At 43.1% G+C, this 14,722-nt stretch overlaps 1 protein-coding gene across 5 annotated transcripts in view; it reads right to left on the reverse strand.

The window, feature by feature from the left end:
• The window catches only part of PCOLCE2 (procollagen C-endopeptidase enhancer 2), a 155,265-nt gene that overhangs the window by 76,580 nt on the left and 63,963 nt on the right, over window positions 1-14,722 (reverse strand). For all 5 annotated transcript variants that reach the window (XM_036349835.1, XM_036349837.1, XM_036349836.1 and 2 more), the window contains exons 4-5: window positions 8,657-8,781; window positions 7,508-7,644 (exon numbers count right to left, since the gene is read on the reverse strand). In XM_036349835.1, the coding sequence (XP_036205728.1) occupies window positions 7,508-7,644; window positions 8,657-8,781 (262 nt within the window). The remainder of the gene's footprint in view (window positions 1-7,507; window positions 7,645-8,656; window positions 8,782-14,722) is intronic.

The raw sequence follows: 14,722 nt of genomic DNA on the forward strand, positions 1-14,722 counted from the left end.
CAGATGGGGCAGAAAGTGTGCCTGCCTCCCAGATTTATTTAATACTAAATTAGCAATCACGGTCTTAATATAATTTTAGTGGTATGATAGACCAATGTTTTGAGCAGTTGGCTTTATAAGGGCCGACAATAGAGCTTGTATTTCTTAAAGGGCTTGTAGATAGAGAATTGAAAAGCTTTTACAAATTCATAAATGCATCCAGGATTTCTGTGCACATGTAAAGGAAAAGGCCAGTTTAAAAACGAGTGCGCATAGTTTTGAGCTGAACTTGACCTTTTGCTGTGTACAGAATAAAAACCCGAGACTGTTTTGGCCTTAATAGTTATGGGTTTGCTTCCTGAATTCCCCAGCAGGAAAATTGTGACCATTTTGAAATTTAGCAGCTATGCCAGGATAGCAGTAACCCAATTTCTAAAGTAAAGTACCATTATTTCAGGTAGAAACTGTGGTTTAAAAGTTCTAGCTACCTGGAAAGCATGGCCTTGGTATGATGGGAGGAAAAAGAAATGTTAAATGGATGGTAGACCAGTGAGCTGGGACTGGTCACTGATGGTGGATTGTGAAAAGGGCTGGACGTGGCCTAACTTCTCCTTCCTTGGTACCCCTGAAACGTCTGAGGGTACTTCTGGCCTTGGTTTTCCAATGTGTTAAATCTGTCGATTTTGTTGTTTCACCGAAATCCTCTTGAAGGACATTGAATGGTTCTTTCCTTCCTCTTTAACTTTTGGGGGATTGTGTGAATGGATTACTGATGTAGATTATCAAGAATCTCTAAGGGACTTGTCCTGTATCTGGAGGAATGGCTTCTAGATGGTATTCACCGTCTCTGGGACTTCCGGAGGGAAGTCAAAACTCGGACTGGCTAAGGGTTCGAATCTGGCCTATCTTTTAAAAAGGTAGAAAAGAAGCATTCCTAAGCAGTTTTCTACTGCCTCTGTTCAGGGACTTGTTCTGTATCTCGACACAACTGAAACTGGTTTGTTGGTATTTTGTGGTATAAATGTGGCATGCACCTCGAAGTTCTTAATGGGGAATGTATCTAGTTATCGTGTCTATTTAGTCTTGATTTCCTTGTTCAATATGAGTACCGTTTCTATCTGGATGAGACATAGGTCAAGAATCCTGTCCTGGGATGTGGGAAAGGGAGGCCCCCACATCTGTTCCTGTCAGGCCCCCATCAGGGGACTTGGGTGGTGTTCCTGTTATCTGCTCAAGATCCCAAGACTGTAAAGGTACTTGTTCACTGAAAGGGTGTAAGTGTAAATATTTATTTGATGTTTGTATGTCTACTTGGGTATAATTATTTGTTCATGTAAGTGTGGAAGTCTGTGGGAAAAAAAAGGCACACATTTGCCCCAAGAGCCCTTGCTCTCTGTCAGAGGTGGAATCAGCCCGCCTAACTAGTAAACATCTCTGTCTGTTTGTTTGCTGGGAACTTTGATTTGCTATGTGATATTCGGTGCTGGGTTGGGATTTTGGAATTCTGGGGTAGATTTAAAAAGTATTTGTGGCTTTTCTAGTCTGATTGGAACATTTAAGGGTGGGGCTCACAGTTCCTCAGGGCAGAGATTTCATGGGCCCTTCCCCCTGCCTGTGCTGAATTAAATAATACAGGCCAGTGTCATTTGGCTTTCTGGTTAAAGGAAGACAATGGGCCTTAGAATCTGTAAAGGTGCGCGGGAATGAAGCTGGTCAAATGTACTGAAAGGGTTTGGTACCTGTTGCTGCTGTAACTGATAAACGGTTACCTAGAAGCCATCAGGACTTTGAAGTTCTCCAAGAGAGGAGGAATCTGTCTGACTCGGAGACTGGCGAGGATTGGGTGGCTTTTCTTTAACAATCTCTTTCCTTAAGAGGGCTCCAGAGGGCACACGAGGACATTTGGCCGCGCCTCCGCGCCATCTATGAGACCAGCCCAACCCCAACTCCTCATCAGCACAGACCAGGAGATTGGGTCTACGTCAGAAGGCACCTCCGGGAGACCCTAGGGCCACGTTGGAAGGGTCCCTACATTGTGGTGCTGACGACCCCCACCGCTCTCAAGGTACACGGCGTCGCGACCTGGGTCCATCCGGAAAGACTTCATCACCAAATGGAGCATCGATCAAGATCAATGCAACCCGCTCAAGCTCAAGCTATGGCGTGCTCGACCTGCCTGATGCCGGTAACATGACTCGCGATCACTCCTGTCACCAGGAGCCCCCACAATACTGTGTAATACATTTAGATAATGCCGGCATCTTCATGGACATGGCTCCAAAGAGACAAGGACAATTTATAGGATCACATGTTTGGTAGCAGAAGATTTGGCTGCCTGAAGCGGCCATGATGCCAATATTATGTTTCATTGTATTGATATGTTATATTAACCTTTGATTCTTTTGCAGGTTTGAATGTATGTTGGCTGTCCTGGAAGGGAGCTGTGTGGGGTGACCCCCAAAAGTAAAGGGTGCCTAGCTGCCAAGAGGGCAGGTGCCCAGCTGGGCAGGGAAGGGTGCCCATCAGGTTTTGGTCTCTGTTGAGAGACAGCTAACAGTTGGCAGCCTGTAATACTGTCTTGCAGGCCTGAGTCACCATGCCCATGTCGGGTAGTAAAGCTGGAAAAAGCCTGTTTAGAATAGAAGGTCTGAGGCATGGTTATGCATAGAAAGAAAGTTTTATGCCAACAGTTACTGTTTTGTTTTAAATCCATGAAAATGAATTAGCAAGGAAAGTCAGAAAATCTTAGAGTAGATCAGTATGTTTTTCTCCTTATGTAATTCCTCTGAAATCTGGCAATGCTAAATAAGTAAGTTTCTTTGCATAGATTCAGTAAGACTGGTTCCTAATAGTGGTTTTATTAACGGAAAACTTTGACTGGAGTATCATGTTTTGAAGAGCCCTATCTGAGCTCTAAAGACTTGAAGCCAGTAAAAATGCCACGAAGAAAGCCTGGTATCCTGCTTGGGAGCCCTGAAGATGGCTGGCGCTGGAGCGTCAGGCTGATGCCCTACCATCACTGGCGGTTGGTAAGAGTAGAAGGGGAGCAGTAAATATGCCTCTACATCCCTGCAGAACCCCCACACACTCTGGGCCGCAACGAGTAGGAGGGCTACTGAGATGGGCCTTAAAGCCTGGAGCATGGGCTCAGGTGGAGTTGCTACAGGTGAGGGATTCACCTAACTCAGCAGATACTGCAGGCAGGCCTGATGGCAGCTGGATGGCTTGGCTTCCTGGCCCTACAGGGCACATTAAGGTTCAACCATGAAATTCCAGCAAAGGTAGTCAGTTACCATTCTTGTTGTGTTTATGCAAACATCAGGAATCTTGATTTGGCTTTTTGATAGCCATGGAAGAATTTTAAGAAGAAAAATCCTGTTTCAATAGAAATTGTTCTTTCCCTTCCACCGGGCCATTTGTTAAGCTTATAGGGATAGTTCAGTTGATAGTTCTGTGTGCCCAGTATGGGCCTCTAGCAACGGTGGAATAGAAATACAGTCCGTCTCATGATTGAGCCGGAAGTTCCAAGACAAGGGGGGAATGAAAGGGCGAGGACTACGCCCTCCACCTTGCCCCAGGGTAAGGGCTATGCCCTCCATCTTAACTTGGCCATGTGCTCAGCAAGCTTCTTCCCGGAAGATAGTCAAGGGAAGTGCACGCCATCACTATGACCACATCCTGTGTAATGAGACACCGACTCGCGCCTGGCCAATCGGCAGGGCCCACAGTCTTTTCTCCTCCCCTTACCCCAACCCCCTATAAAAGCTCTCTCCACACAGAGTTTTCTCTCTCTCGGCCACTGGAGCTTACCGTTGCATTGGTGAGTGTGGCAGGGGAGCCAGGTTTGAAATGAATGACTCTAGGTTTGAAATGAATGACTCTTTGCTTTTGCATCGGACTCGCTGGCTCCCTGTGGGTTCTTGGGAATCATGAAATCTGGGCACAACACTTCCTTTCCACAGTCAGAGGGACACAGACTTAGTGCCGTGCAGCTTCCTTTTTACCCTCTTTGTTTGGAGGTCTCACAACTCTCTCCAGCCCAGATCCCCAATCCTACCATTCTCTGAGTGTCCTCTGCCCTTCCCAACTGAAACTGTCTCACCAGCTGTTTCTACTTCACCAATTCCAGCTGGATGTTATTCAATTTAGATGCTTTTTCTATCTGCTCTGAGATAAGGCTCAGGACATTTTTTTCTATAGGTATTCTTAAGATGCATTCTTCCAAGGAGAATTTATATTTTCTTCTGTCAGCTTCTGTCGGCACTACCAACTCAGAAACTTTATAAATTAAATTCTTGAGTGCATTTAGTGTAAATTGTAACCTTAGACTCATCTGTGGACTGCTTTTTGGTTAGGAATTCTCATAAGGAACTACCTCTTCATCCCTTTACCAAAAGCTAAGTCCAAAACTACTGATGTTCCTTACTAACACCAGTGGGTTATAGGGAAAGTTAGTTCACTCACATTGGTGTCACTTTCTGTAGGTCCCTTATGGTCTTTGATCAAAAGTCCCCCCTTGCCTGGACCCTGAGCTCTATCCTCTGTTCCCAAGCATGGCTTGTGAAGAATGAAGTTCTAGGTCATCAAAGACTGGCACAAATACCGAAGAAAGCTGCCACCTGCACATACTTGTTTCTCTCTCCAGATTTGGGCTTTTTGTAATTTTTTTGTTACCTCAGATGATTTCTTTTATTTTTTGCCAACTCAGCAATGCTTTAACCTAGTTTCTTTGCCATATTGCTAGAAAATTAAATGAAATTATTTTTTAAAACAGTTGTATATAAAGAAAAACATGGTAGAAGAAGCTAGAGCAGGATAGAGTCAAGAGGGAGTTGTTTTTTAATTTGGGAGAACTTAAATTTATAGGTTATGGGGAAGGAACAAAAAAAGGGAGAACTGACGATGGAGAAAAAGAGGACTACTGGGTAAAGGGGAATTTCAAGGGAGGAAAAAAGGAGCTCAGAAGGAGGATCTAGAGCAGTGGTTCTCAACCTTCCTAATGCCGCGACCCTTTAATACAGTTCCTCATGTTGTGGTGACCCCCAATTTCATTGTTACAAATTGAACATAAGTAAAGTGTAGTGATTAATCACAAAAACAATATGTAATTATATGTGTGTTTTCTGATGGTCTTAGGCGACCCCTGTGAAAAGGTCGTTCAACCCCCAAAGGGGTCGCGACCCACAGGTTGAGAACCGCTGATCTAGAGGAAAAGACTGGCTGAATCAACAAGGGTGTGATTGGCTGAATAATGGCCCCTAAAGTGTCCACATTCTAATTCCTAGAACTTATGAATGTTTCTTCATATGCAAAGGGACTTTGCAGAGAAGGTTAAATTAAGGATCTTGAGAAGGGGAGAGCATCCTAGACTATGTAGGTGGGCCCTGAATGTAACCACAAGTACCCTCATAAGAGGAAGGTCTGACTGCCATGGAGGAGAAGAAAATATAATGACAGAAGCCAAGATAAGATGATGTGCCTTAAAGACAAAGCTGAAAAAAGGCAAGAAAACTGATTCTCTTTGAAGTTCCCAAGATAGGCCAGCAAGCCAGGGCACGTGAAATGGGGAAACTGAGACAGAGAGCTGAGCAAACTGCAGAGCAATTTATAGCAGATACAGAAGGTCACCTCCTTAGAGATAACGTCTAGGCCTCAGCCATATTTCAGCTCCAGACCCATAAAAGCTGCAAAACCAGGTGAGCGACACCAGGACCAGCTTTAATGACTAACGACCCCCTGCTCTGACATTGACCAATCCGTGGAGACCACGGCCCTGGAGGAGCACACCTGGAAAACTGATGAATATTCTGCTGCTTCCCCGGAGACCTCCCCTAAGATTCCCACCTGTGAAAAAGAGACAAAAGCCCTCAAGACAAAGGAGAAAGCGAGTGCTCTCCCTTTGGGAGCAGCCACCGTTCTTCCCTTTCCCCTCTTCTCCCCACCAGACACATATCTCCTAAACCCTAAAGGATCCTAAGAGACTTGCAACCAGGGCAGCAATGGGCAGTGGAAGTTCATCCCAGGAACCCCCCTGGCCCTGGCCCCAAGGCCCCCTTTTCTCTGACTTTCCAGAGAATTAAGGCAGCCCAGCCTGGGCTCTCCTGTTGCTCCTTCTATGCTAAGCTCTTCCTTATTTCATTGTCCCCAGCTTTAATAAATGTTTTCTCATAATCACCTGGATCCGTACTGTGAAACCTTTCCTGCACGAAGTCAAGAACCCACACATTACTGGCCAGCCCTAGGGAGACCTGCCCACAGCCAGGTCCCCTGTCTGGCAGCACTTCCAGAAGAAAACACGCTGCTGACAGTTTGATTTGAGCCCAGTGAAACTAATTCCAGACTTTTCACCTCCAGGATATGAGAACAAATATGTTGTTTTAAGCCAATCAGTTTGTGGTAATTTGTTCCAGCAGAACAGAAAAAGAATATAAGGGACTCTTTAGGAGCTTAGAAATGGGCTTTTCTCCAACACATTCATCTATAAAGCCAAATTCAGATATACTAATGTTTAATTATAACTAACTTGAATGCATTAAAATTTTAAAATTATTGGACTTAAATATAAATGAATTGAAGCTGAAAATGAACCTTGCTTTAACTCAAGCTTGTCTGTGGAAACCATAAACACATGTAAAAGCAGGCGGTGCATATAACCTAATTCTGTTTAAGAGTAGGAAAGGGTGTTTACTTTGGTGACTTTGATGGCAAGCTATAGTTGTTTCAATTGTAGCTTTCCTACTATTGTATACCAAGGTGTGAAATATCTTGCATCAAATATCTTACAGGAAAGTAATGTGCCCAGTGTCATGCAGCTAGTAAGTGGCAGAGCTCTTGGCTCCATAAATGTTCTGATAAGTACCTTTCAGGTTCACTCACCAAAATCTGAACAACAACATGAAGAGGAGCTATAAGATCCAGGACAGGACCTGATCAGGTAAAATCAACTGGATCTGTTGTAAGACTTCTGTTTTCTTTGTCTAGGTCCCCAGTAGGTAAGCCCCAGTTTTTTTTTTATCAGAACTTTCTCTTTCACTCTGAGGCACAACCTCATCTTTACAGGGTAGTGACATATCCATGCATCTGACTCAGCATCTGCCTGTAGTCATCACCACCTCTGCTTCTGTTATGTGGTTGTGGAGGCCTCTCTACACTCATTAAGGTTGCCTACTCACTATCATGGAACCCAGGAACTTATGAACAAAACAACAACATAAAATCTTTCAGAAAATAAAACATAGCGCATCAATTGAATAAGAAATAAGTTTTGAGCCCCAGCTGGTTGGCTCAATTTGTTGGAGTATCCCATACACCAAAAGGTTTTGGGTTCGGTTCCCAATCAGGGTACAAACCCAGGTTTCAGGTTTGATCCTGGCCTGGGGCAACTGATCAATATTACTGATCAATATTTCTCTCTCACATTGATGTCTCTCTCTCTCTTACCCTTCCTATCTAAAGATCAATCAGCATATCCTTGGGTGAGGATTAAAAAAGAAGAAAGAAGTTTTGAAATAAAACAGGGGCTACTTACACGGGTGGACTATCACCACAATACTTTCCAATTCTTTTAGCGTCGTTGACTTCTCCACCATTAAACACAGCCACATAATCATATCGGCAGTAGTTATCGCGCTCAACATCAAACTTCTCAAACTTTAATTCTATAAGCTTTAGTGAAAACAGAATTAGAAGGGTCAAAATAGCATTGCCGAATGTCCTCAAATAGAATTCTTCCTCCCCCCAGATTTGTAGGTACCATGATTGTCCTTTGTAAAAATGCATTCTGTTTAAGTTATTCTTCCTTGTTTTCATAATTCTCCTGTGGTATTCATATTTCTTGCGCAATTCTTTTGATTTAATCTTTAGTCATTCCAAAAGATCATCTCACTTCCAGATCAATCCTAGTTAAGATCTTAAACTTAAACCTATCAAACTAGGGAATAAATTATTTTCAAAAGTCTATGGGGTAAGCTTGGTCTATTCCCATGCTAAGTTCTGTCCTGCAATTAACATATGAAAGTGGGTCCCAGAAAGGGTATAAATTCATATAACCAATCACTAATGAGCAGTGGACATTAGACCTTCTCTGTTGATTGTTTTACAGCAATGAATAAACTTATCTGTGGGGAACTTGCACAGATTCTATTTTAAAAAACAACCAAAGCAATTATAAAGCATACTAGCTTTCACAGCAGACCACTTGCTCTTTGAAGAAGTGTGGCCTGTTTGCACTGGCTTGGTCAAAGTGATGCAGGCAGACTGTTTTTGATTTGGTGACTGGGATGGCTATTATTAGTATGAGGACCTGATGAGTTTGCTATGTGAGCAAAGGGTAACCTTGAACATATACATGTACTTGGGTACTTTTATCTTTCCACAATTAGTGGCTTCTACTTATAAAATCTTCCACAAGGTTAAACAATTTCACATGGGACTTATTTACCATTTGTATTTCAAAACCTGTTTTGAAAATTGTAATTATGGAATAGGAAAGTGAATCCGTGGTTTTGCAAGTCAGATAGTGCAAAAGCAATTTGAATCTGGGTCTTTGTATGAAGAAAGACCTATGGCCAGCCAGGCCTTTCTTGCCCTACAACAGTAGCTCTTGAGAGTTGGGCCCCTCACACTGTCTACATAATTCACACATGAATGCTTTCTTCATATTTTCAGGGAATCTCACCTGATTCTTTGGGGCTAGAATGTGCCATAAGCAAGTGACTCCTGCAGGGTAATCACGGTCTGGCCAGTTGGGGGTTTTAAAAGAGCCGGAAGGTCTTTCAAGGCGTCCTCCACAATATTGATCCCCTGAAGTTATTAAATATGAAAAAAATCCAAGTTTATGCTTCATAGAGGTTATCCCAATACAACCATGAGGAGATTAGGGATTTGGAATATTAGGTGATAGTATAGCAAATAAGGACAATTTCAGAAGCTCTTAAATTTTCTCTTAAAAATAGTCACATAGAGAAGAACCAAGATGGCTGCATAAGGTATATACCTGTATGTGTTGCCCCCCACAACCACATTAAAACTACAACTAAAAGACAAAACAGTGATTATCTAGAACCACGGGAAAGCTGGCTGAGTGGAAGATCTACAACTAGAAGGAAAGAAAAAAGCGCATTGAGGCTGGGTAGGAGGTGCGGAGGCACCAAGAGCAGAGGTACGAAGGCGCGTGAACCAGGCTGCACCTGGGTGCACGGTTTTTTTCAATCAGGAGACACAAGCTCCGAACTGCACTGAATTCATTTCTGGCGAGACTCTAGGGACCCACACTCCTACGGGGAGAAACTGGACTGTTTGGTATCGGGTCGGAAATGAAGGGGGGCTTTCTTGCAGAACTGCTCACAGGGATCACTGTTACTGTGGGGGAACGGGACTTGGGTACTCAGGGACATGGAGACACTGAGATACAGAGACTCGTGGAGAGGCGCGGAGTTGCGGAGAAGGCTGATGACAGCCATCGCTGTTTGCTCCACCCTGGTGATTCTCTGAGACCCTGCCCCACTCAACTTACAACCCCACCCAAGCTGTGTACAGCGGCGCAAATGAATCACTTGCCCTTTTGCAGCCTAACCTAACAAACTTCAGCTGGGTCAGAGAGCTCCAAAATTTCCAAACCCCAATCACAGAGGAGAAATCTGCAGATATCCCGGTAGCTCCTGCTGGGTAGACTCACACAGTGGTTGAATTTGCACCTCCTTGGAGATCCAGGAGCCAGTGTACTCAGTGGTTAGATACCAGATTTCAACTCCTCACATCCATAAGTGACACACTCAAGAGGCAGACTCAGTGAGCACCAAAGCCCCACTGAAGCAAGTCCTGCCCCATAAGGGTGTCTCCAGCACAGCAGTTCTTCCACTATAGACACAGCAGGTCCTTGCAGTCAATTGGCCTGGAGGTCATTTCCTCCCAGAGATACTAACAGCAATCAAGGCTTAACTACAACAAGACTGTACATCCAGCCCACAAAGGGGTGCACCAAGAGTGTCCACCTCAGGTGACTGGGGAGGCTGAGCCACTGGGCCTATAGGACACCTAGTACATGAAGCCACTCTATCAACACAGGGAAGCAGCCAAAATGTGGAGACAAAGAAACATGTCACAAATGAAAGAAATGGAGGAAAGCAAATTACTGGATTTAGAGTTCAAAAGCACAGTTATAAGATTACTCAAGAATCTTCTACAAACCTCCAAGGAACTTAGTGAGACCTTCAAGGATCTTAATGAGAATGCCAAAAAAAAATGGAAAAGGACCAGTCAGAAATTAAGCATACACTGACTGAAATAAAGAATAATATACAGAGATCCAACAGAAGGCGAGAGGATCGCAAGAATCAAGTCAAAGATTTGAAATACGAAGAAGCAAAAAACACCCAACCAGAAAAGCAAAAAGCAAAAAGAATCCAAAAATATGAAGATAGTGTAAGGAGCCTCTGGGACAACTTCAAACGTACCAACATCCGAATTATGGGGGTGCCAGAAGAAGAGAGAGAGCAAGATATTGAAAATCTATTTGAAGAAATAATGACAGAAAACTTCCCCTACCTGATGAAAGAAACAGACTCACAAGTCCAGGAAGCAAAGAGGACCACACCAAGACACATCATAATTAAAATGCCAAGGGCAAAAGACAAAGAGAGAATCTTAAAAGCAGCAGGAGAAAAACCAGTTAGTTACCTACAAGGGAGTACCCATACGACTGTCAGCTGATTTCTCAACAGAAACCATGCAGGCCAGAAGGGAGTGGCAAGAAATATTCAAAGTGATGACTAGCAAGAACCTACAACCAAGTTTACTCTACCCAGCAAAGCTATCATGTAGAATTGAAGGTCAGATAAAGAGCTTCACAGACAAGAAAAAGCTAAAGGAGTTCATCACCACCAAACCAGTATTATATGAAATGCTGAAGGGTATTCTTTAAGAAGGGGAAGAAGAAAACGGTAAAGATAAAAATTATGAACAGCAAAGGGACAACAAATACATATCTATCAACAAGTGAATCAAAAAATTAAGTCAATAAAAAATCTGATGAAGAAAATAAACTGGTGAATATAATAGAAGCGGGAGCATAGAAAAGGAGTGGACTGACAATTCTCAGGGGGAAGAAGGTGTTAAGGAAGAGTTTGGACAAAAATCTTACACCTATGGATGAGGACAGTGGTGGGGGCTAAGGGCATCAGGTGGGGTGGGAACCAGGTGGAGGGGAGCTATGGGGGGGAAAAGAGGAACATCTGTAATAATCTGAACAATAAAGATTTCTTAAAAATAATATAGTCACATACTCTCCTATACACACACACACAGCCATGTGACCTCTGTTACGTGACATATCATATTGGCACAAGAGAGTGAAGGAGTGCATTCAGGGCCATAGCTTCTTTTCTTCCTTTCATTCTTTTGGGGCAAATAAAGACAAACATTTGGGTATGCACTAAAGTTTATGTTCATAGACAAACTTTGAATTAGTTGTAGAAAACTCTTATTACCTGAAAAACTTTGTTATACAGCTTTAATAATTTTAAGAATAATTTGCCTTTGTAAATACAATACATGTTTTTATAATTTCAGCAAAACAGAAAAGCATAAAAAAGAAAGTAGAAACTTACCCCAAACCCCACCACCTCAATTTAACCAGTTAATATTTTACAAACATTATTTCAGACATCTCTATGAATATGCGTTGATACTTTGACAGTACTAATATTAGAAATATATTTTAATACAAAGTTTTAAATTTAATTTAATAAAAAATTTTTGTTAATCCTGACCCAGGATATTTTTTCCATTGATATTTAAAAATATTTTTTTATTGATTTTTTTAGAGAGGGAGGGAGAGGAATAGGGAGATAGAAACATTGATGAAAGAGAAACATCATTGATGGCCACCTCCTACATGCCCCCTAGAGGGGATCAAGCCGACAACCTGGGCATGTGCCTTGACTGAGAACTGAACCAGTGACTTCTTGGTTCATGGACTGATGCTTAGCCACTGAACAACACTAGTGAGGCTACGTTGATTTTTAGAGAGAATGGATGGGAGGGTGGGTGGAGGAGAATATGAGAGAGACACAGATTGGTTGCCTCTTGCATGCAACCCAACCAGGTCTGGGGATCAAACCTGTAACCCAGGTACATGCCCTTGACCAAGAATTGAACCTGAGGGGGAAACCAAGATGGTGGCATAGGTAAACACCTGAAATTGCTGCATCGCACAACCACTTCAAAACTACAACTAAAAGACAAAACGTACATCATCCAGAACCACAGGAAGGCTGGCTGGCTGGAAATTCTACAACTAGAAGGAAAGAGAAAAGCATACTGAGACTCAGCGGAGCTGTGGAAGTAAAGTGCAGAGGTATGGTGGCGAGCGCGGAAAGGGCTGGCAACTGAGGATGCGGTTGTCTTTTTGAATCAGGAGGGAGTCACAAGCTCCCAACTGCTCTGAACTCCAGTTCTGGGCGAGTCTCTGGGGACCCAGACTCATAAGGGGAGAAACTGGACTGTCTGGCATCGGATGGAACTCAAGGGCGGCTTTCTCTCAGAGATGCTTGCAGCGATTACTGTGGGACACTGAGATCCGGGGCCTCATAGGGCAGGGCTGAGGATCAGCCATAGCTGTTTGCTCTGTCCTATTGATTCCCTGAGACCCTGTCCCACCTAAGTTGCATGCAGAGGCTTTTGTATGAATGGCCTGGCCCTTTGCAAACTAAAATTACCTAACAAACTGCAGCTGGGTCAGAGAGACCCAGAACATCCAAGAGAAGGCCCAAGGCCCCAAAACAGCTTGCACTGCTTCACAGCTGGGTCTTATCTGGGCACCTCCAAAACCCAAGCAAAGAAGAGGAATCTGCAGATCTCTCCATAGCTCCTGCTGGGTAGCCTCAGGCAGAGGCTAAATTAGCACCTCCTTAGAGACCCAAGAGCCAGTGTACCCAGTAGTTAGAGTGGGAGCATCGAGATTACAACTCCTCAGATACATAAGGGACACACTCAAGAGGCAGACTCAGAGAGCATCAAAGCCCCACTGAAACAAGTCTTGCCCCAAAAGGGTGTCTCCAGCACAGAAGTCCTCCCACCGTAGACACAGCGGGTCCTTGCAGCCAATTGGCCTGGAGGTCAATTCCTCCTACTGATACCAACAACAATTAAGGCTTAACTACAACAAGACTGTACACCCAGCCCACAAAGGGTGCACCAAGAGTGTCCACCTCAGGTAATTGGGGAGGCTGAGCCACTGGGCCCTATAGGACACCTAGCACACAAAGCCACTCTATCAACACAGGGAAGCAGCCAAAATGTGGAGACAAAGAAACATGTCACAAATGACAGAAATGGAGGAAAGCAAACTACTGTGCTTAGAGTTCAAAACCATGGTTATAAGGTTACTCAAGAATTTTCTAGAAACCACCGATAAATTTAGTGAGATCCTCGATAAATCTAGTGAGACCCTCGAGGAATATGAAAAAGGACCAACTAGAAATTAAGCATACACTGACTGAAATAAAGGATATTATGCAGAGTTCCAACAGCAGACTAGAGGATCACAAGAATCAAGTCAAAGATTTGAAATATGAAGAAGCAAAAAACACCCAACCGGAAAAGCAAAAACAAAAAAGAATCCAAAAATATGAAGATAGTATAAGGAGCCTCTGGGACAACTTCAATCGTACCAACATCCGAATTATGGGGGTGCCAGAAGAAGAGAGAGTGCAAGATATTGAAAACCTATTTGAAGAAATAATGAAAGAAAACTTCCCCTACCTGGTGAAAGAACTAGACTTACAAATCCAGGAAGTGGAGAGAACCCCAAACAAAAGGAATCCAAAGAGGACCATACCAAGACACATCATAATTAAAATGTCAAGAGCAAAATACAAAGAGAGAATCTTAAAAGCAGCAAGAGAAAAACAGTTACCTACAAGGGAGTACCCATACGATTGTCAGCTGATTTCTCAACAGAAACTATGCAGGCCAGAAGGGAGTGGCAAGAAATATTCAAAGTGATGAACAGCAAGAACCTACAACCAAGATTACTTTATCCAGCAAAGCTATCATTCAGAATTGAAGGTCAGAAAAAGAGCTTCACAGATAAGAAAAAGCTAAAGGAGTTCATCACTACCAAACCAGTATAATATGAAATGCTGAAAGGTATCCTTTAAGAAGAGGAAGAAGAAAAAGGTAAAGATACAAATTATGAACAATAAATACATATCTATCAACAAGTGAATCTAAAACTCAAGTGAATAAAAATTCTGATGAACAGAATAAACTGGTGAATATAATAGAATCAGGGGCATATAAAGGGAGTGGACTGACAATTCTCAGGGGGAAAGGGTTGTGGGGGTGCGGGAAGAGACTGGACAAAAATTGTGCACCTATGGATTGCCGGGAGCCGGTCCATGCTTGCTGTTTCAAGGGACCTGGCATATATGGCATACTGTTCTTAATATGTTTGCTCACCTTCTTGGCACTATGTGTTTTAACCAAGGTCTCTGAGAAAGGGTGTTTCCCCAGGTAGGGATTTTCCCCTGAAGTTAGGGAGGGAATAAAACCTCTTAACTAAGTGCCAGGCGGGTAATTAATCACTTTAACTATGAACAATCATGCTTAAGCTACATAATCTTTACTCCCTGGAATGGAGATAAGAAACGCCCTAACCTTTGGAATAGAGATTGATAGGATTGAATCAACTGGTATAAATACAGATGTAATAAGACAGCAAGAGACAGAACTTAGAACTCAG

This window comes from Myotis myotis, unplaced genomic scaffold (genome assembly GCF_014108235.1).
Source record: "Myotis myotis isolate mMyoMyo1 unplaced genomic scaffold, mMyoMyo1.p scaffold_m19_p_2, whole genome shotgun sequence".
NCBI classification, from domain to species: domain Eukaryota; kingdom Metazoa; phylum Chordata; class Mammalia; order Chiroptera; family Vespertilionidae; genus Myotis; species Myotis myotis.